The sequence below is a fragment of the Talpa occidentalis genome, unplaced genomic scaffold (genome assembly GCF_014898055.3).
Source record: "Talpa occidentalis isolate TD23 unplaced genomic scaffold, MPIMG_talOcc4v2.1 talOcc4.6, whole genome shotgun sequence".
In the NCBI taxonomy this organism is placed as follows: Eukaryota; Metazoa; Chordata; class Mammalia; order Eulipotyphla; family Talpidae; genus Talpa; species Talpa occidentalis.
Genome location: NW_023604972.1, coordinates 44,364,869 through 44,387,697, shown reverse-complemented (window position 1 = coordinate 44,387,697; position 22,829 = coordinate 44,364,869). Strand labels below are relative to the sequence as shown.

The 22,829-nt window shown below is 37.3% G+C and overlaps 3 protein-coding genes and 1 pseudogene across 3 annotated transcripts in view; 3 read left to right on the top strand and 1 right to left on the bottom strand.

Annotated features, from left to right (window-relative positions):
• The window catches only part of ART3 (ADP-ribosyltransferase 3 (inactive)), an 88,123-nt gene that overhangs the window by 51,100 nt on the left and 14,194 nt on the right, over positions 1-22,829 (bottom strand). The gene's annotated exons all lie outside the window — the stretch shown is intronic.
• Positions 3,249-4,600, top strand: CXCL11 (C-X-C motif chemokine ligand 11). Its single transcript, XM_037529315.2, has 4 exons — positions 3,249-3,309; positions 3,862-3,988; positions 4,086-4,158; positions 4,383-4,600. Exons 1-4 carry the CDS (start codon positions 3,249-3,251, stop codon positions 4,431-4,433), a joined length of 312 nt encoding a protein of 103 aa, XP_037385212.1. The 3' UTR covers positions 4,434-4,600.
• LOC119260337 (peptidyl-prolyl cis-trans isomerase D-like) lies at positions 8,458-17,558 on the top strand (annotated as a pseudogene).
• CXCL10 (C-X-C motif chemokine ligand 10) lies at positions 19,470-21,725 on the top strand. Its single transcript, XM_037529830.2, has 4 exons — positions 19,470-19,571; positions 20,073-20,199; positions 20,413-20,502; positions 20,922-21,725. Exons 1-4 carry the CDS (start codon positions 19,511-19,513, stop codon positions 20,929-20,931), a joined length of 288 nt encoding a protein of 95 aa, XP_037385727.1. The 5' UTR covers positions 19,470-19,510; the 3' UTR covers positions 20,932-21,725.

Here is a 22,829-nt window from a genome sequence, read left to right as displayed (position 1 = left end):
TTTGGCCTCAAAAGGGGCCCCACTTGGAGCCAATCTTGTTTGACTGAGCATTTACCCGTGGGGGGATAGGTAACTTTGGGTGTTTTATTGGGAAACTACATCCATTCCCTTCTTCCCTCTCTATGCACATCCATTCATTAAAGTTCTTACGCACTCAGAGACTGGCAGAACCATGCCCTTTAGAACACAGGTTGGGGGATCTTGGTGCCCCTCATTTTGCCCATTAACAATTTCAATCTATACAAATATTGAAACATTATGTCTATACCTGAAACTAACAGACTATGTCAGTTCTACCTCCATTACAAGAAAATCAAATGATTGTTACTTGATAATTCTTCTTCTAAAAAGGTAAACATTAAATTCCCTTTTCAGAAAAGGAATGGTAGATTGAAATCTTAATCAACTGATTTCCAAGAAAATGAAAAGTCATACTTCAATAAATCACCTGTAGCTTATTTAGCTGTTCCAGAAAACTCTCTCCTTTGCAATAAATTTAATTAAGCCAATGGTGATAAATAAAGAAAAATGTACATGAAGCCAATGTGAGTCTGGGGAACAATAGAGCCCCGGAGGCTGTTGAGGGTCAGATGGTTTAGATATGTCCCAGGATCCAGGCATGCACAGACATGTCCACAGATGAAAAGAAATGAAACCATACTGGCAAAGCCACGCTCAGTACAGAAATTCTGCCAATCACCTTTTAACAAACCAGTCAGAACTGCATTGACTGAAAACATCATTTGCATGAAGTGGCCCTAGCCCCACCCCTTTTGTCAATATAAGCTCCCTCCCCCAGTCTTCCTTGGCCTTTCCATTCTTTGACTCTGTATACTCTGTATTCCCACCCACCACCCCTCCCACCTCACTTCCCCAACAAGGCCCACCTTCCCCTTCCCTCCCAGCAGTGCTTGAAGCCCTGGATAAAAGTTTGCTGTAATACTCCAGCCACAACTATAACACTTAAGCTGTAACCCAGCTGCTGAAACAACCTAACTCAATAATTAAAATCATTCAACTCCACAAATAAGATACAGATAAATCTGTATCTGACCAGCACCAACAGGCATAGTTAAATAGCAAAACAAACTGAACTATCAGTTATTTTTCAAATCTTTAATCATTGGAAGTTACAAGCTTATTTCTTCTCTCTGTGCTCATCTTTCTCTGTTTCTCCTTTAATATTAGAAATGTGGGGTGGAGTTCAGTAATCTTTCAGATAAACTTTGTCAAAGTTCTGATTCCATTCCTTCTGATATTCTGACAAAAGAAGGAAGGCAGTGACTCTCAAGCATGGGGCGAGCAGTATGGTGATGGTGGTCACCAAGAGGTAGCAGAATCAAAATATGAATATTATCTACATAAGTGTATAATTTCAGTATTAAATGCAAATGATAACTCTCAAAGAGAAGTTGAATAATGCAAAATAATCATCTGAAAATAATATATTAGTTGTAAATTCCAGATTATACCAAAAAAACTAAGAAAAAGGAATAAATGTTTGAAAACAACAATTTTCTCATCTTAAAAAGGAAGGACTGAGAAGATACTCTTTATTGTTGATGTAAATAATTAGCAAATTCAGGCAAAAAAATTTTAGGGCCTCCCAGGTGGCGCAGCGGTTGAGCGCTGGGTTGCGAAGCTGCCCGCGGCCTCTGCGGCGCTGGTTCGATCCCCAGCTGCTCCCTGGCCACCGGAGGAGGGTCCCACATGGCGCGCAGACCTCTCCTGCCGCCCGCTGCTCCCCTCAGCAGTGTACCTCAGTCCTTCTGCCTGCTCTTCTCCCTGCTCTGGCTCTGGTGAATTCTCTCACCCTCCCGCGCTTCTGACTGTACCCAGTGCATGTATAAACAAAACAAATAAATAAATAAAACATGCCTCTAAAAAAAAAAAAAAAAAAAATTTTAATAATCAATAGCAAAACATAAAACAATGTGTCCCTTGCAAATCACATAAGAAAAAAGCTTAACATCTATTTAAACCAAGAAAGAAATTAGAGAAAGCAAAGATATAGCAAGGAGGCATTTTTAAAAGATTACAAGTTACCGGTTATTCAGTAAATAATTCAATTAACCCATTAAACAGTCCCTTGGAAATTATTTTTTTAAGTGTCCACAAAAGACAGATTTAAAATAAACAGATTTAGGGCCTACCTGGTAGTGCAGGGGTTAAAGACACAGGGCTATTAAGCTATCGCCAGCCACTGCTGCATGAGTTCAATCCCTGGCCAGGGAGCTACCCACATGGCATAGTGGACTTCTCCAGTCTCAAGTTCTGCTCCCCGCAGCTGTGTATTTCAGTAGATCTGCCTGTTTTGCTCCCCACTCTCTCTGGTGAATCCTCTCACCACTCCCCACCCCCCCCTCTGGCTTACACCCCAGTTCTTATATGCATAAGTAAATAAATCTTTAAAAAATAAATAAAAATAAAATAAACAGATTTAGACAGTTTAACTGAAAAAGGTGAAGATAAATGAAAGCATACAGGAGTGATATCAAAAGAGAATTCAAGAAATAAAAATAGCACATAAAAAAATCAGTTTTTAAAATTCATAGGTCATAAAATTTTATGTACTAAATAATAATGTTAACATATAAAGTAAATTTTTTAAACATATGAAAGGAAATGTATATAAATTTAGAAGTATAAGGACAATTCTCTAGATATACAATAACAGTTGGCAAAAATATTAACTAGGTAAAGCTCACTTGAGATGTCAAATAATGTAGGCTTTATATATGATGAGTTTGTACTTAAAAGATGGTAAAAAATTTTTCTTTAAAATTCTATTTTATATAGTTACATGAAAAGGACAGGGAGTGAAAGCACTGAAAATAGGCAGCCAATCTTTCTTGATGAAAGAATGAACAACTTTCAGAATTCCACTGCTCAGCATAATCCAATAATTAAACTATTTCTAGGAAATGTTACCTAAGGAAGAGGGCTGCATCCTATCAAAGATAACAAATCTAATATTCATACAGCTTTTCACTCTTTACAAAGTGCTTTCACATTCATGTTACTCTCAAGCTGTAACATATAAGAAGGGTATTTAAATGAAAACAAGAAACTCTGGGAATATGGAAGCATGACTCAAAGAGGGAAATTCCAGTTGTCATAAAAGGGCTAATGGTGTATAAAGTGCCCTATAAATGCCGAAGATGGACTTCATTTCATGTTCAAGATTTCTACATCTTCCAAGAAAACTTTCAAAGCTGAACCAGCAGCAATAGCAGCAATAGACAAACATGAATGTGACAGGCATGACTATAGTCTTGGCTGTGATACTATGTGCTACAACTGTTCAAGGTATGTATTTATATACTTCTCAACTTATCTCTTTTTTTGCTTCAACTGTCTTCCACTTTTATTGTAAAAGATATTAAATTTTTTTATTTTACCTTACACATTAGAAGTTACTACAGCTGTGGCAGACAATGTTGGAAATGTTTAAGACACTAGAGGTGATTATTAAAAGTAGAGATAATAGACCATGGAATTTTTTTATTAGGCTACAAAATCTGGCAAGAGCCTTTAGCAATAGTTTTAATATCTACTAAAGAGATTTAATATGAAATAATATTAGCTTCCTGGAAAAATTCTTCAGCATAAAAGCAAGATGCAAACTTAATCTCCAATAAGCTTTGATGCTTCCCTTTATTCTTAAATAGTTTGTTGCAAATTTAAAGAGAAATTTAAATGTCAGCATCTTGCCTAAGTTCTAAGCAACAGCACTATGAAGTGTTGGTTGACAAATTACTCTCTCTTTCTTTAATGAAATCACATTCTTCATCAGGAAGATAATCACAGCTATCTACTGCAATTAGAGGCTTCCCTACCTGATGCTCTGATCTATTCTAGGCTTTCCCATGTTCAGAGGAGGACGCTGTCTCTGCTTAGGCCCTGGAGTAAGAGCAGTGAAAGTGGCATCTATTAAGGAAGCCACCATACTTTACCCAAGCAACAGCTGTGACAAGACAGAAGTGATGTAAGTAATAGAATCTGAAAATGAAAACAGTGGAGGCTATTTGTTTGCTTATGCTTTTCCATCCAAAATTTAAGACTTGTGGATCTTCCCTTCACAGCATCACCCTGAAATTTGGTAAAGGTAAAAGATGCCTAAATCCAACATCAAAACTAGCAAAAGAGATAATCAAGGTAGGTTACCAGATTATTTCCATTTTTTAAAATCTGTTTCATACAAGATAGATTTTTTGGAAAAAAAAAAAACCTGACAAATGCAGATTCTGTGTGAAGTGTTTTAATAAGGGGCCTTGGTTATAATTATCTTCTCTTTCTGCTTATATGTTTTTATACATTAACTCTATCACTGGGAAACAGGAACAGTCTAAATTTATAAAACTCTCATTTTCTCATTACAGAGAGCTCAAAAGAATCAAACTTTTAAAATATCAAAACGCAAGTCATCCTAGAAATGAGGATTTGAAAAGCTAGAACAAATTTAACTATGAAGAGCAAAATGCTAGGAATTCAGCTATAGGAATCTGACTTTCTCCTGCCTGGTGCAATGTACATTCATGCATTCCTACCTTGTGAACCTTCCAGAGATTTGATGCTTATAACTATTCTGTTGTGCTGATGAGAAGAACTTTTCTGTCTCTAGAAGCTACCTTCTATACTTCATCTACATTCCAGATTATAATCTACAGTTATGATGAAAATTTATTACTGGTGTTAAGACCTTAAGAGTGAAAAGCATCCATTTGTGTCATGAAATATTCCCCAAAGAATTTTTCATGCAAAAAACACATTTCTTTTCTCAAAAATCATTATATATATGTTATCTAGGAAAGGCGTTTTATGTCATCTGTAATTCATGAAATGCACTAAGAAAAATTATAAGCTAAGAGAAACAGGTGAAAATGTATTTTGTAACTGAATGAGTAATTCTGCTATAAATTTAATTTTTTTTAAGCAACTTGGTCTGTTTTTCTATTGAGATGCTTTGAAGCAGTAAGAATATGTGTTTAACATCTCTTTTGGTTTTACGCACCCCTATAAACTATAACCGTATGTTAGAAACACTTTAAGTCAAAATGTGTTTTGTTAACCAAAGCAAAATGTTGAAAAATAAATATACGTGCGTTTCTGGTGATCATCTTTACTTTCTGTAATTCTTTTTCATAGAAAATAACCATCTAGTCCATTTTTTAGTCATGCCTACGGTATCAAATTTAGGAATATCTAAACTACCATAACCTGTTTTAAAACAGAAACATGCATATGTTTTCCAGAAATCTGAGATGTCTTTAATAAACTCACCTTGTATTTCAAGAAGCTTATGGCTACCTATCCTCATACAGAATTATTTAGAAACAGATTTTAATGGCTAGTTGTGAAGGACAGCTGTCTCTCTCTCTCTCTCTCTTTTTTTTTTTTAAACCAGGGTTTTCCTAGCTCGGAACCTCCCTCCTACTTACGGGAAATCCTTTATGTTAGTTTTTGTGAGAGGCCAAAAAGAAGCAGCCGAAGTAGATCCTCCCTAGCAGCCAGAAACAAGGTCTATGCCAAGCCACTCCTTACCTAGACTTTGAACTCTAGCTAGCACCACGAAGATACCATTAGAAAGAAAATGATTTAAAGAGGCAGTAGCAGCAGCAATGAAAGTCGCAGGGAGTGACTCCCCAATATGTCCCTGTAGCATGATTGTGGCTAGTCCTTCCTGTCACCTAGTTTTTGTTCATTCCCCAAGCCTAATTCTTCAGTCTTCCTGTGGCTTCTTCAACAATCAATTAAATTTCCTTTCTGCTGAAGTTAGCCAGTTAGTTTCTCAGCATATAAGCAAAAACCTAAGGTGCCACAACACTCTTTATGTAGCCACCTATACAATGAAAAAAGAAAATAATAAAGAATTGCCAAAGAAATAATCAGGTATTTCTGTTTCTTTGCAAACAAAGGAACAATTTTAACATATCTTTTGTGTATCCTTCCCATTGATTTAAGAAAAACAAACAACAATTTAAAATTTTAAATTTCAAAACAATTTTTCAAGCAAACAGGTGTACATAAATGTTCATACAGTAATTTTCACAAAGCCCAAGGCAGAAATGCCCAACTATCCAACAAAAGATGAATAAAGAAAATGTGGTGTATATACATAATGGAATACTATTCAGTCACAAAAAAAAAAACAACACGAAAGAAACACTGATACATGCTGTAGAGTGAATGAACTCTGAAAATCTTAGGGGGAAAGGATGTTCTGCGCTAATCCTATGCAGGTTTTGTGGACTCCACCCCCACTCCAGACCAAAGCCATCAGGACATTGGGAAAGACAAATCCCATCACCACCAAAGGGAAGGTGGCTGGGACCTGAGGGTGGAGTTAAGCAGCCAGGGTTGGTATAAAAACCAGACACGTGGGCCTTGGGCTCTCTGGCTCTGTTGCTCGCCTCCTGGCTTCACGGCTCCTGGCTGGCGGCCAGCTCTCAGAGTGCTATTTTGGGATTCCTGATTGGCGGATTGGGTAGGACTCATTTAAAACTTTGTCTCCCACTTTTCTCCCTGAGCTGTACATTTCCTCATTTCCCCCTCCCTTGTAAATAAACCTTTTATTAACCTTTCACGTGTGCCTGCAGTAGAGCATTGATAAGTTCTTTTAAGCGCGGGTGAGGACCCACAGTCAGGCACCCCGTTTTGTATCGGTGCTGCCCTATAACAAAAACACTATACTAAGTAAAAGAAGCCAGGCACAAAAGGCAACAATACATGATCATTTAGATGAAAGGTCGACAGTAAGCATATTCATAGAAAAAGAAAGCAAGTTAGTGGTTGTCCTGGCCTGGGGGAAGGAGAGAATGAGGTGTGACTGTTTAATGGGAACTGAGTTTCTGTTTGGGATGATGATAAAGCTCTGGAACTATTTAATGGGGACGATAATTCAACTTCGTAAATGTACTTCACATCCCTGAATTCTATGCTTTCAATGGTTAATTTGGTAACTTTTATGTCATGTGTATTTTACCACAATATAAAAATGTCTAAACTGAGGTGGTAACTGTGAAAATAGAAATATGAGATTACGTGCAAAAAGAGAATATAGCTTAGTGATAAATTGGATGTGACGGATGAAATTGAGGTTTCAAGGAAAATGTTAAGGATTTGGATTTGAAGTAGAGATAGAGAAAGGAATAAAGAAAAGGTAATGTTTTGAGGTTTTAACAGCTACCACTAATAGAAATAGGGAGATTGGGAGAAGATGTGGTTTAACAGAGTAGACTGTGGTGAATTTTAAACATATGGAACCTCAGGTGCTAAATATGTAGAAATTCAGAATTATTTCCTTTAAATATCCAAGAGGAGCTTTTAAATGGATGGGGTAATTTTAGATACTACTGTTCAAGAAGTAAGATTTTTTGTTCGTTTTGTTTTGTTTAGTCTGGGCTATTCAGAATGGTACTTAATATACGCATGTAGAACATCCCTCTATGATCTGTTTCTTAAAGATTTCCAGAACCAACAAATATAAATCTTTATGATATAATCAACACATTATAAATAGTATACTCTCATACACACAACCGTTTGGGCTATTTTGGGGAAGGGGGAGAGTGTTCTGTGGCTGCAAGGAAATGTGAACAACTATTCCTTGACTCATATCCAATGTTTACTTGCCAGCCATTTATAATGAAATCAAATAAACCTGAAATCATTATGTACATTGTAAGGATATTTTCACTGAAATACCAAAGACGGTACTACATTTCCCGGAAATCCTAGCCCCATAAATGCAGAGGTAGCTGTTTCCGGCTGCTCAATGAACTACTATATGTTGTAAATGCCCTAAGGCGAATTACAGACATTGCACAATTTCCTATAAATCATGACTTTGTTAAGAGCTTGAGAAAAACTAAATGGTGAGCTAAAATATGGAATAACATGCACTATTGAACTACATCATATTGAACTATGTAACATTCCTCCTCCTAAAACAGACAGTAAGTCCATTAAATTTAAAATTTAGTGTTATAAAACAAAGGCAAATCAAAATTTTACTAGAAGATAAAATTAGACTTTTTCTAAAGCTTTTGATGAAAAACAGAAGAAAATATAATTAAATTCATGTTTATTGTATTTAAATCTCTGAATAATGGGAAGGAGAAATGCACCATTCTTTCCAAAACCCACTTGCAACACTGTTATAATGCTCTCAAATGTTATCTCTTCCCCTGAATGAGTAAGTGTGCTGTATCTGTAAAAGTCTTTCCAAAATGTATGAGTTTATTACTCTCCCCTCACTACCCTACTGTAACACATCGTTCTTCTACTCTGCTTACAATGTCTACTTCTTGGACATTCAAAAATTCCTTTCAGCAATCATGTGATCCCTTTGACAGTCTCTGAGCTTCCATGGCTGGTTATCAGCCAATGGTTACCTTCCAATGCTTGTTCCTTTCAGGACTGAGATCATGTCGTAATTGTGTTCCTGTAGTATCCATGGGCCAGCAGTACATTGGCAGGTACTCAACAGTGCTTGCTTTGGCAGCTCATATGCTAAAATTGGCAGGTACTCAATATTTGACAGTAAACTAAGACGCTAGATGCTTAGAGCATCAGAAACCAAAGGGTTTGTCCATGAAATAGTCTTCAAGTTGTATGGCAAATGACCTTCATGTTTATATATTTGGCATGTGTTACACTGATTAATGTTCTTGGACACTAATAGTTACACTGAATACTTGTGATTTTCTAATATATATCACTCTTGTGAATCATTTATATATTTCACTAGTTCATTTTGTCACCTCTGGGTTTTTCTTTTACTTGGAATTAAGGCTCTAATAAATGAAATCACTGAGTAGCATACAAATTTTTTGTGGGGTTAGAGAGCAAAGGGAAAAAGGAAACTAACGCCCACCTCCTAAAGTTATAGTTCCTCTATTCTTATCTAGTCCACTTAATTAACTATTATCTTTCTACTTCCTTCTGCTCTGTCAATCTCTGGATTAACCCACGCCTCAATAGTTGGGTCAGTCAAAATATTGCTACATATCAACAGACTGTCTTAGAAACTTCCCAATATTTAAGATACAATAATTTAAAATATAAGGATGTGTTCCTTCCCTACCCCACTCCCTTGCCTCCTCCAACCCCAAGATAATCACTACCCTGAATTCTGTGTTTATTATTCCCTTGCCTTTTTGTGTGTGTGTGGGGGGGGGAATATACATAACACTTTATTTTTCTTTTATTGCAGTAACATTTGTTTAGAATAGGTTCACGCCTCTTCAGATATACATCACACCACCATACCCACTACCAAATTACACAGTCCTTTACCCTAGACCACACTGTCGTGCTCTCACCCTAGTAACCTCACTTCTACAGTCATATTGTTGTAGAGCAACCCCGATACAAAACGGGGTGCCTGACTGTGGGTCCTCATCCGCGCGATTAAAAGGACTTATCAATGCTCTACTGCAGGCACACGTGAAAGGTTAATAAAAGGTTTATTTACAAGGGAAGGGGAAATGAGGAAATGTACAGCTCTGGGAGAAAAGTGGGAGACAAACTTTTAAATGAGTCCTACCCAATCTGCCGATCAGGAATCCCAAAATGGCGCTCTCAGAGTTCGTCGCCAGCCAGGAGCGGTGAAGCCAGGAGGCGAGCGATCGCGAGCCAGAGAGAGAGCCCAAGGCCCACGTGTTTGGTTTTTTATATCCAACCTGGCTGCCCAACTCCACCCTTAGGTCCCAGCCACCCTCCCTTGGTGGTGATGGGATTTGTCTTTCCCAGAGTCTTGATGGCTTTAGTCTGGAGTGGGGGTGGGGTCCACAAAGCCTGTATGGGATTATCTCAGGACATCATTTCCCCCTAACAATATTTCTAGTGTTTGTTTTTGTTTATTTTTGTTCGCTCCTTTGTTTTGTTTCTCTACATTCCATGTGTAAATTCATTTGGTGTTTGTCTTTCTCCTTCTGGCTTACTTCACTTAGCATAATCTTCCCTCCATTTCCAGTCATGTTGTTGCAAATGGCAAGAATTTATGTTTCTAAGTATATATGGCTGCTACTGTAAGTTATTCTTTTAAAACAACATTTTAAATTTAAGAAGTGTAATATGTTGATCTTCTAGCCCTCTCCTTTGATAAATTCTATTATTTCCAAAATTTAGTAAATACTTTGTGGTTATCTATGCAATTGTCTCTGTGGGGAAAAAAAATTTCCCTTCCCAGTTCTTATGGCTTTAATTTCTCTTTTTGTTTCATTTTCCAGGCTGGGACCTATAAGATAATGAAAAGAAGTAGTACATGGGCACCTTGTCTAATTTATAAATTCAAAATATACTTTTATTTATTGTAGGTAAGCCAGGCTTCCTAAATAAGCCTTTTCCTAAGAGTAAATGACGCAAAATTCCAACCCTTATTTCTACCCATGGTTAATGAATGCAGTATGTGTAGTCATATCTATGGTTACTAACTCAGTAACAGACACATCTAACCTCACAAATAACTTTCATCATCCAGAGGGAAAATAAAGACAGTGACATTTTAAGTAACATTCACATTGTTATGTAACCATTCACTCACTTTTTAAAAAGTGGGTCAATTTATGATTTTTCACTTTATGATAGCATGAAAAGAGTATATCTTCAGTAGAAAATGTACTTCAAATGTTTTATTTTGACCTTCTGGCTAGCAGTACATGCTACCATATTCTCTCATGACATTGGGCAGCAGCAGGAGCTGCAGTTCCCAGAAGCCACATGATCAAGAGGGTCAATGACTGATATGCTATAAATTGTTTCTCCATTTTGTACAGTAATGAACAAATAATATGAGATATTCAGTATGTTAGTATAAGTTAGGCTCTGGTGATTTTGCTAATGTAAGTGCTCTGAGCACGTTTAGGATGGAGTAAACGTTAGGTATATTCAGTACATTTTTCCCTTAGTATTTTTAACGTATGATGGATTTATTTGGGGTTATCCCATCATAAAGTTGAGGAGATCTGTACTATTTGTTGCATCTACCAGAAAAACTGAAATTTGGCCACAGAGCTGGCTACATTTCTGAAATATTGACTGGTGAACAATTCATTTACACTTGTTAAAATACCTTTTCAATACTCTGTCATCTTTAGAACAACCTGAAAGGTAAGATGCATTAGATATCATAATATTCATTTGAAGAAAACTGAAGCCTAGACAGATTAGCATTGCAATATCACATAGCAAGTAAAAAACAGAACTATATACTGCATCTCCAGATTCTCAGCCCATTTCATCATCCCATCAAGTGTGAAGAAATCAAAACACTACACAATGTAAATTGCATGCAAACAGAAACTATTCTCAGCCCTGCCAAGCATGAAAATTGATTGCCTACTGCTCAGACAGGACATGAATGAGGAAACATCAGAATTATAAAATATGTAACCAGTATTCTCAGACACTGCCAGGGAAAGTGTCCTATAGGAGGGCCTCCCCTGGTGCTGCAGCGGTTGAGCACTGGGCTGCGAAGCTGCCCACAGCCTCTGCAGTGCTGGTTCAATCCCCCGCCACCGGCGAGGGTCCCACATGGCACGACAGACCTCTCCTGCCGCACCCGCTGCTTCTGACTGTACCCAGTGCTTGTATAAATAAATAATGATAAAGGACTAATCACAAAAATCTACAAAGAGCTGATGAGACTCAACAAAAACAAAGAAAATAATCCAGTCAAAAAATGGGCAGAAGAGCTAAAAAGAAACTTCTCCAAAGAGGAAATGCAAATGGCCAACAGGCATATGAAAAATGTTCAACATCACTTGTAATCAGGGAAATGCAAATCAAAACTACAATGAGATACCATCTCACACCAGTGAGAATGGCACATATTAAAAAAAACTAGCAACGACAAATGTTGGTGAGGTTGTGGAGAAAAAGGAACTCTCCTGCACTGCTGGTGGGAGTGCAAACTGGTCCAACCACTATGGAAATCTGTGTGGAGAGTTCTTGATATACTAAAGATAGAGCTTCCATATGATCCAGCAATTCCACTCCTAGATATTTATCCAAAGGACACAGAAACATTAATTCCAAAGGGCATCTGCACCTCTATGTTTATAGCAGCACTATTTACAATAGCTAAGCTTTGGAAACAACCCAAATGCCCAAAAATAGATGACTGGATCAAGAAGATGTGGTACATATACACCATGGAATATTACTCATCAATCAAAAAAAATAAACTCATGCCATTTGCAGCAACATGGATGGAGCTGGAAGGGATCATGCTCAGCGAAATAAGCCAGAAAGAAAAAGAAAAATACCAGATGGTCTCAATCATAGCAGGAATTTAGAAAACCTAAATAAGGGACCAGGAAAAAGACTAATCAATACAAAGTAAAAATCAAAATCAACAAGCAACTATAAACCAGAGACACACTATAAGGTGGGGAGGGAGGGGCTGGGAAAGGAAGGACTAGAGTCAAAATAAGGGGGGGAGGGGTGCAATTGTATGGGGAATATAACCAAAATGAAAATGCATACATTGTGCAAAGATGAAAAATGATGTAAGAATTTCATAAAATAAAATATTAAAAAAAGCAAAAATTAAAAATATTTTAAAAATAAAGTAGACGAATTTATGAAAAAAAATAAATCTTAAAAAAAAAAAAAAAAAAAGTGTCCTGTAGGAGCTCAGAGTCAAAACTATGAAGAGGAAGCTTTGCCCTTCTCTCCCAGTTTCAGTTGAGGGGATCCCCAGCCCACAGAAATAACTAAACTCCTCCTAATCACTTTTTAGGAAATTTCTTCTAAGCACATTAGTTTCTCGGAAAGCATTTTACTATGCCTGCAACAAGGACAGGCTGTTTTTTCTGGCCTGATGCCCTTATTAAAGCTTTAACAATAAACCAATAGCTTTTGAAACTGAAACTAAAGAGGGCATATTTTCCTTACCTTTCATTTTCTTTAAAACTAGGCTCAGTGGGTGAATACATAAATAAATAAAGCAAACGACTTGTAAAATTTAAGAGAAATACAAATTTAAAAAGAGATATAATTTAGATTTTTTATATAAATTTTATTGTTATATTCCCCATACAATTGCAGCCCCCCCATTCTGACCCCAATCCCTCCCCTCCCGCCCCGCCCCCCTAATTTAGATTTTTTAAAAAGATTTATTTATTTATGCATACAAGAGCTGGGTACAGGCCACAGAAACGCCGGGGGTAAGAGGATTCACAAGAGACAGAATGGGGAACAGAATAGGCAGACTGAGTGAAATACACAGCTGAGAGGAACAGCAGGCGAGACAGGAGAGGTCTGCTGCGCCATGGGGGTTGCTCCCTGGCTGGCCAGGGATAGAACTCGTGCTGCAGAGGCTGCGGATTGCTTCATAGTGCAGTGCTTAACTCCTTGCACCACCAGGGAGGCCCTAATTTAGATTTTTATTCAAGTGGTTCATGTTCAGCTGGCTGTGGATGAAACAATAGTTGACTTGCTAAGTTTGATTTTTTCTGAATTCTACACCCCATTAATCGCACTTAAATTATTTCTCCCCTAGGATATCCCCATTCAAAACAAAAACAGAAAGGTTCTTTGAGTCTATGCTCACAAAAACAACATTCTGATTATGAACCGATCTTCCCAGTATTCTGATACTGGAAAGTTGGTGACAAGAAGACTAGATCCAACCATACCAGACCACTTAAAGGTCCTCCTTACAAATTAATGGTCTTATCAATTTGCATCTTAGTCTCTTGCAGATTTAATTGTCAGAATTAACTCTTTGAGAACATAGTTACACTGGAAGGTTAGCACAAATGGGACTCGGTAAAATTGAGGATCATATCCTATAGAATCTACAGTTTTATAAGCTACCTCCAAGCCTGACTGACTGGTTGGCTGGCTTCGCCCTATAACATTTTTTGTAATGTTTCTCTTATTACATATGCCTTCCCTCTTATTATATATGCTTTCCCTTATCTAAGTACAAGTCACACTTTAAGGTTTATATGAGCACTTCTGGGCATAATGAATACACACTTCTATAAAGTCCCATATTATTTACTGTTTATACCACTCATTTAGTACTGATAGCAGTTTATTTATATTTTATTGTTCCATGCTTGTTGGTCTTTTAAATTAGAATACAAGTCTGGGGCCTCCCTGGTGGCCCAGGCAGTTGAGCGCAGCGCTATGAAGCTGTCAGCAACATTTGCATTGCCGGTTCGATCCCCACCAGTCTCAGAGCAACCCATATGGCGAGAAGACATCTCCCGTCTCGCCCGCTGCTCCCCTCAGCAGTGTATTTCGTCAGTCTGTTTGTTCTGTTCCCCGCTCTGTTTCTGGGGAATCCTCTCACCCTCCTGCACATCTGGCCTGTGCCCCAGTTCTTGTATAAATAAAATAAAGTCTTAAAAAAAAAAAAGGAATACAAGTCCATCAAGGTCAGACCTTGGATCTTACCCTACCTGTACCCCCTAATATGAGTTTGGTTCCCTACACAAAATACTCAAGATAATGAGAACAAGCAAAATTCTTCAACAGCATTCATGGTCTTGTGTGATGTGCACTGAAAAGGTTTTAATTCATTTGGTGTGTAATTACAGAGAACCTTCAATAAGTAATTAAGAAGCTTTTATGGGCAATACCCTTTATATATTTATTTCACTGTCCTGAAAGTGAACAATCTGGCCTATGGTTAGTTGTATTGAGTCAACCGACCTGAATGTATGCTATCTTAAGAAATTATCATCTTCAGTTAAGCTTGGTTTTGAAAACTAGAGAAAATAATAATACCCATGTCTTAATGTAGAAATCTGGTAAGACAATGAGAATTCTTTTTGAAGATACATAATTCTTATATACACAGTTTCTTAAAGTCTGGGAAAATTCATTAATTTGACTACACTTCCAGCCATCCAATATTTTGTTAACATATTCCATATGCCTGGTGATGTTCCAGTTGCTGGGGATATAGCTACACATAAGGTAAAAGTCCCTCTTCTTTTGGGACTTGCATTCTGATGTGGAGAAATAGATATTAAATGAAAGAAAATAAACTAAGCAAATATCAGATAGTGAAAAATGCCATGCAGAGAACTAAAATAATGTCATGGATGCTTTAAACTATATGCTAAGAGAAGGTACTGAAACCCAAATGTCAAACTACCAATGCAAATAACAGAGAAGAAAGCATTCCAGATAGAAAAAAAAAAAAACAAAACAAAACAAAACAGGTAGTGTAAAGGCCACTGCGACCGGAGTGTAGTGGCTGAGAGGAAACAATGCAAGATGAAGTCAGAGAGAAAGACAACAGCCAGATCACAGAGGACTTAGTTACACAAGTTAGTTACAAAGTTGGAATTAATTCCAAGCATAATTAGAAGTTGTTGGATGGTGTTAAGGAGTGAATGATTTATGTTTTGAAACTATTACTCCATCATACTACAGAAATAGAAATGAAAGCATATGACCAAAGATGTATACAAAATGTTCTTAGCAGCTATATATATAATTAAAAGCTAGAAACAGCCCAAGTGTCCATCAACCAGAGAATGTGTATTTATTTGTATTACAAAATATTACTCAGAAATAAGAAACAACAAACTCCTGATTCATGCAGCTACATAGAGTTGTCTAAAAGACATTTTAGGGCCTCCCTGGTGGTACAAGGGATTAAGTCTCAGCACTATGAAGCTATCAGCAGCCACTGCAGCACGAGTTCAATCCCCGGTCAGGGAGCTACCCACATGGCACAGCAGACCTCTCCTGTCTCACCCACTGCTCCCCTCAGCAGTGTATTTCAGTAGGATCACCTGTTCTGTTTCCCACTCTGTCGCTAGTGGATCCTCTCACTCCCCCACAGCTCTGGCCCACACCCCAGCTATTGCATGCATAAATAAATAAATCTTAAAAAAAAATTTACTGAGCAAAAGAAACCTTGCACAAAACAGTACAAACTGAAATGGTTGCATTTATATAGATCTAGAATAGGCAGGAGCACCTTTGGTGAAAAGACTGGAAGAGTATTGTCAGGAGTAGAGGAGATGGGGTAAGAACTATCTAGCAAGTGGCATGAAGCAACTTTCTGTAGTGATAATAATGTCCTATAACTTGATAGGAGTTTGGCTTATGCAAACCATATATTTGTGAAATGCATCCAACGGTACATCTAAGATCTGAAGATTTCAATACATGTAAATTTTACCTCACAAAAAGAACTATAAAAAAATACAGAAGCACTTCTAGAATTGTGGAATAAGGACCCCTGCAAATCTGTTCCTCTATAAATGCAAAAAGAGCACTGGAAAAAAAAAATTTTCAGAACAGCTGAATCTCAGTAACAAGAGAGAACTTGGTGACACTCTTCCTTGTCTTTTATCATCAATCTCTCCTCTGCTGTGCAGTAGCCTTGAAAAATAACAGCCTCTAAAGCTGCCCCAGGACCACCTGCCAGCTTCCAGCTTCCTAAGGCTTTTGTGAGTAAAAATGTCCTCCCACCCGCCAGGCTAAGCCTCAGCAACAGTGGTCTCTGAGTAGACATGAGAGGGCAGCACGCTGGTTGAATTATCTTAGAATTGTTTGAAGATATTGTACTCAAAACTGCAGAAAATTTTCTTGCACTATGTGCTGGAGAAAAAAAGCACTAGACCAACCAATGGGAAACCTCTCCACTTCAAGTGATACCCTTTCTGTCAAATTATTATGAATTTATCATTCAGGGAGGAGACTTATCAAATCAGAATAGGAGAGGAGAGAAAGTACGGATGGCAAAAACAAAAACTTGCAGGTGAAAATTTCTATACTGATCAGGAGGGTTTACTGCGCATGGCAAATGCAGGCTGCCATACAAATGGTTCTCAGTTCTTTACCACAAGTATCAACTCCTCATTTGGATAGGACACATGATATCTGGTCAAGTAATTAAAGAAATGGGTGTAACAAGAATACTGGAAAATGCAACAGAGAGAGCTGAAAAACCTTCCAAATTGTGCACTGCTGCAGAATGTGAAGAACTGAAGGAAGGAGGTGAATGAGGATATACTCCCAAAAGATTGTTCTGATGACATTCATCCAGATTTTCCTCAGGATGCAGATAAAGATCTAAAAGATGTAAGTAAAATTTTATTAACAGTGGAAGACTTAAAATAAAAAACTGTAAATACTCTTTTTCAAATCCCAAAATTGGGAGATGGCCATTAAAAAATATACAAAAGTTGTAAGATATGTGACAGTTCAAAGACTGTTACTGAGAGAGCAGACAGATCCAGGCTGCAACATGTAGTTTTAACCTTGTGCTTAATACTGGGGCCTGTCAACAGAAGATGTCAAATTGGCAAGGAGCTAGTTGTTTGGAGGCTCTTGAAATAGACCCATAGAGTACCAAAGCACTGTACCAAAGAGCTCAAAGACAGCAGACACTAAAACAAGCACTGGATGACCATGAGAAAGCTCAGAATGTAGCCCCACAAGATAAGGCTATCCAGGCCTAAGCAGAATTGCAGAAAGTCAAACTAAAGATAAAGGCACAGAAAGATAAAGAGAGGCACCATAATCAAAAATATTTGTATAATAAGGAATTCAGCTTGCTTAAATGTATACATTGATCATACACAGGCAATATGACATCTTATGGGCTTTTTAGCCATTATATATGATCCCTAATGTGTTGACACTTCAGTTCTCCATTGCTTACAGTTTAGGAATACTGATATGGGTTCACTTAATTAAAGAGTGCTACAAAAAACACAGAAGTTGATTTTTTTAAAAACTGGCAATCTGCATTATAAACATAGACCAATAGTGTTCAATCTATTTTTAAACTCGGAAAGACATGATGTATTGGATAAACAAATGAAAGGTTAAGCTTGTAAAAGAAAAAGAACAGCTTCACAACGAAGTAGCTTTGAAAAACTGCCTAGAACACAATGGAGAGACAGGATGGGTTTGGAGCTCCCCAACTCATCCCTAGAGTATTATCATTATTGACTTTTCTGGAAACCTCCTTAATGACTCACAGAGCTTGTATTTTTTTTTTTATGGTTTTAAAAAAAATGTACTTAGAATGTGTTGGCTGCATTCAGTTTAGGTGATCACAATTTTGTTGGCAACATCCAAAGGATCGCAGTCAGGAGCCAGTCAAAATATGCCTTCTTCCCTCCATCAGGTCTGACTAGGGCTGACTAGGTCTGCCCACGTCAAGTGTCACAGAGCTTCTTCACAGCCAGTGTGACCTGTGCTTATGGGCCTGGGCATCTATCATGAACACAAGTGCACTATTGCCTTCTACCACCTTCATAACTGGTCATAGTGGTTAAGCTTGTTTCTCTTTGGAGTGTTCTTCACTTCGGCCGTGTCTTGGGCTGTTGGAAGGTGGTGATGCACAACCTTTTTCTGCAGCTGTGGATGGAGTCGTAGTCTCCAAAGCTTCTGATTTGGCTTCTGCTTTGGAAGGGGCAGAGGTTCCTTCTTTGCTTTTGGTGCCATTATCATGAAAAGGGTATCTGAGACCAGGAATGGTCCTTATTTGACCTGCTTTGAGGTCACTTGGTGCTAAACCCTAAGACTTTTACTGAAAATAATCAGTAACAATTGTTTAACAAGTTTTAACTACCTGAGATGACTATACCTGCTGCTTCAAATCAGCAGCTGACTAAAAATTTTAAAGGAAAAACAAGGAATTTTGAAAAGCTCCAACTTATTCCTAAAAATCTACAGGTCCACCTAGATGTATAGGGTTGTATTTATACTCAAAAAAGATCGGAGAAGGTCTTAATTTCTTACTTCAAGTTGACAGTGAGGCTCTTTACCCACAGGAAAAGGCAAAATGATAAACTGCTGACCCTAGCATTGAAGATATATCAATAGCTTAACACATACACAGAACCTCTAAGTAAAGGCTGGGGAAACATTGGTTCAGTGCAGTTAAGGAAATTTTCATCCAATCATTAGTTGATGATTATGCTAACTGAACAAAGAGTTCAGTGACTACACACACAGTAACTTCCTCTTTTCTTACAGTGTTATTGTAGGGCTAAAATTAGAAAGTATATGATATTCTGAAATCCAGAATGTGAATAAATATAAGACATTCTTATTCATGCCTGATACAGTATTAAGGGATACTCATTAAAAAAGCTACTTGGAAATCTAACTTGAGTATTAAGCTGAGATTTCTATTTTGCAGGTGGAAGATGATAATTAAAGTTCCATTTTTAAGAGCTATTGCCATATGCAATAAAGGTCTGTTTTTCAAGAAACAGCTCATGTTTTGGAAAGTGAAACCTAATTCTCCTTATGGTGGGGGGGCGGGGGGGAGGGAAATTCCGAAACTCTAAAGTCACAGTAAATATAAATAACACCTTTCATTTTGCAACACGGGGTTTCCCCAAAAGTGAAAGGCAGGTTTTGCCAAGTCAATATATTATTATCCAATCAGAGTTAGCAGGCCAAGGACCGCTGCAGATAAATACAGTATCCTACCCCAGGCTTTCTGAGATATTCTTCAAGTGCTAAGCCACCTAAGCCAAGTGCAAGAGGTAGCTCCAGTTGTAGCACCATGAGTCCACGTGCTCTTCTTATTCTCTGCCTTATCTTTCTGACTCTGAATGGAACTCAAGGTAAGGAATATCAAGGGATATTTAATTTGTAAGGTCAGATATAAAGGTCAGGATTGGGTATAAATTCTATAAATACAGAAATAGTGTATTTGCAGAAGTTTTACAGCCTGTCTATGAAGGGCAAATGAGCACATAGTTCCTCTGGCTAGAGTTTACAAGTCAGAGAAGCAGGTGAAATGAAAGAGGGTAGTTGTAGAATGAGAACAGAAAAGACGAAAGGAAGGACAGAGAAAATGTGTGGAAAGATAGGGTGAGACATTTTAACCACATGAACTATGCTCAAGAGTAAGATCTTGTAATTAACAAATTGTAATGCCTTTCTTGCAGACAATGAACTAATTAATCAGTTAGAGCCGTGTTATAAGTCACCTCACCCCTTCTCCGATTACATGGCTACATGATAACAAAGACTATAGGTTCTGCTAGAGTGTTAATCAATACAGACTGAATGCCTAAATTAAAACCGTGCTAACTGCTCATGCTATGCTTTTTTCCCCACAGGAATACCTCTGTCTAGAACTATACGTTGTTCCTGCATCAAGAGCAGTGATGGACCTGTTCCTCTAAGGTTGTTAGAAAAACTTGAAATGATTCCTGCAAGTCAATCCTGTCCAGATGTTGAGATCATGTAAGTAAATGTTCACTTCCCTGGTTGTAATCATGTATTAAATAAGTCGTGATCAAAAGAGATCAGTACAGGGTTTGAGATGATTCTAGGGCTTCTGTATAGCAAAAGGAAAATGTCTAGCATGAAATTTAAATGTTTGATTTAAAGATTATATATTCCATCTGTTTTATCAGCCCAACATTGTTTCAATTTTTTTCACTTTTACTTTTGTAGTGTCACAATGAAAAAGACCGGGGAGAAGAGATGTCTGAATCCACGTTCTAAGCAAGTCAAGAATTTACTGAATGCATTTAGGATGAAAAAGTAAGTGTGTCCTTACTTGCAGAAGAACTTATTTCAGAAATTTAATCTAATGAAATTAGGAACATTTATATCAGATTTTCCTATGGATTCCTTAAAGTGTTAACCACCACACCATCTTCTATCTCCACTTATTTATATACTGAGGTGCCCTGGTGTGTGGTATCAAAAGTTACCCCAATTACCTGTCTAGGAGTGTTAGTAGGTCACTGGGCAGAGCTATAAAAACCAAAGTAAAGCTGCCAAACTGCCCCACCCTTTTCCTGTTCTTCATCCACAAGGATTGCTTAGCAGCCAGAATGGCACCACACCCTTCACTAAGGATTTTGGATTATCTATTAACTAGGTAAGCTCCAAGCAGAAACCAGAGTGAAGCCAGAGTTGAGAATACCACACTTTGACACTCTCTTTCTCTTTTACAGGTCTCAGTGATCTCACTGATCACAAAGAGAAGCATTATGGCACCAGGAAGAATGGACCTGAGATGCCTCTGCGGTCATTTCCCTATACACATATATGTCATGCCCTAGCTTCTCTGGAATGCAGTTCTCCTAAAAGGTGGCCAACCACAGTCATCAAATTAGCTTCTACTGCTCCTGCAAGGAGGTAGATGGTTCATTATCCTGAGCTGTTCAGCAGTAACTGTCCTGACATGATAGCATAAGCTATGCTGAGGTGCTACAATCTTTGTGAACATACCAAGGCCTAGCCTTACTACTGGTACTTTTCTTGCTTCTCCTACTTCTAAAGGTTATTTAGGGATCTGCTACCACTATGCTTATCAGAGTTCTTAGAATCTCAAGTAATTCAAAGGTATGCAACAGAAGCAAAAGCTTTTTAAAGAAAGGTCTTTACTCTATGGGCTTCTACTGCCACACTCCCAAGGCGCCCACATTTTCCCAGTGATTTTATATACATAATTCCAAATATGTTTTGTATGTATGTAGAAATTTTAGAAAATGTGAAATTATTTTTAACAGAAAGTTTATACAAAATAGCATTCTTAGGTTATATATATTTTTGTAATGTTTTTAGTGTTTAGGAAGTAACCTGTGTAAGTACTACACATGCTGACCCACAGGAGAAATGTTTAAATCTAGATATAACTCTGTATGTTTTTTATAAAACAAATGCGTTCAATGTTTTTAATAATGAAAATAATGTGCTCTGGAACATCTTAAGACAGAATATTGAACTGCTGAGTGAACAAAAAATTAATAAAGTAATTAAAGCTAATATGAAGTGTCTGGTGAGTCAATTGACTGGGAATATTACTATTTAAGTAGATTATGCTGGAAAATCTATAGCCAAAAGAAGAATTTGGGGTGTGTAGAAGGCAAATGAGTTTGAGAACTACCATACTCCTTCCAATTTTAGTCTCCTGAAAGGTCCACCATGCAAGATCACTACAATGATGGGGCAACATCTGCTGCCCTGAAACAGCAGAACTTGGCCTGAGTTCCAGCCCCTTAGAGCCAACTCTCTACAAGACATCTCCACCTGCATATCCCAGTGAAACTTAAACCTGGGAGTAATTCTATACTTCTCCCTTACCGCCCACATCCAATTAGTCACTAAGAAGATAGCCACAATGCATTTAGTGGATAAAGTATATGAAGTATAAAGAAGTTCCCTAAATAAAATATAGACAACTAGCTTAATATACATAAATTCCAAATACTAATTGTATATATATAGGAAAATCAGAAAATGAAAGAGTATACAAAACAGAATTCTTAGATTATATATATTTTTATAAAGTTTCCAGTGTTTATGAATTAACTTGTATAGTTAAGTACTACACAGGAATGACCCATAGAAGAAATGTTTAAATCTAGATATTAATTCGTATTAAATAGGAATTTCAAATTAAAAAGCACAAGCTTTTTGAAAAAGACGTTCAACCTTATTAGTAATCAGGGAAATATGCATTTAAATCATTACAGGATACCATTTCATACTATCAGACTGATAAAAAAAATTTTTTTTAAGGAAACCTGATATTTTTATTTATTTTTTTGAACTCTGTACTTTTTTATAAAAAGTCAGTATTTAGTACTTAAAATGATATATTGTACTCTTCCTTGAATAATTCTGTGGGTAGCCTTTAAAAAAATTTTATTATTAATGCAGTACCATTGTTTTACATCCTTGTTGATATTTTGACAATATAGTCCTCTGCCATAGTTCCTTGTGTTCTCCCTCCCCCCACCTTCTCATCCCTTCCCTTCCATCTCCCTCTTGGTTGCCTCAAATCTGTGGCCAACTTTCAAGGGTTAGTTTTGAAGCTCAGACTAACAAAATTTTTTGAGTTGGATAATACCATTGGT

Excerpts from the sequence above, each read along its gene's own strand:
- CXCL11 (XM_037529315.2), top strand. The coding sequence starts at position 3,249 with ATGAATGTGACAGGCATGACTATAGTCTTGGCTGTGATACTATGTGCT. Across the intron at positions 3,310-3,861 it reads ATGTGCTACAACTGTTCAAG|GCTTTCCCATGTTCAGAGGA; the intron begins GTATGTATTTAT and ends GATCTATTCTAG. Across the intron at positions 3,989-4,085 it reads TGTGACAAGACAGAAGTGAT|CATCACCCTGAAATTTGGTA; the intron begins GTAAGTAATAGA and ends TTCCCTTCACAG.
- CXCL10 (XM_037529830.2), top strand. The coding sequence starts at position 19,511 with ATGAGTCCACGTGCTCTTCTTATTCTCTGCCTTATCTTTCTGACTCTG. Across the intron at positions 19,572-20,072 it reads GACTCTGAATGGAACTCAAG|GAATACCTCTGTCTAGAACT; the intron begins GTAAGGAATATC and ends TTTTCCCCACAG. Across the intron at positions 20,200-20,412 it reads TGTCCAGATGTTGAGATCAT|TGTCACAATGAAAAAGACCG; the intron begins GTAAGTAAATGT and ends TTACTTTTGTAG.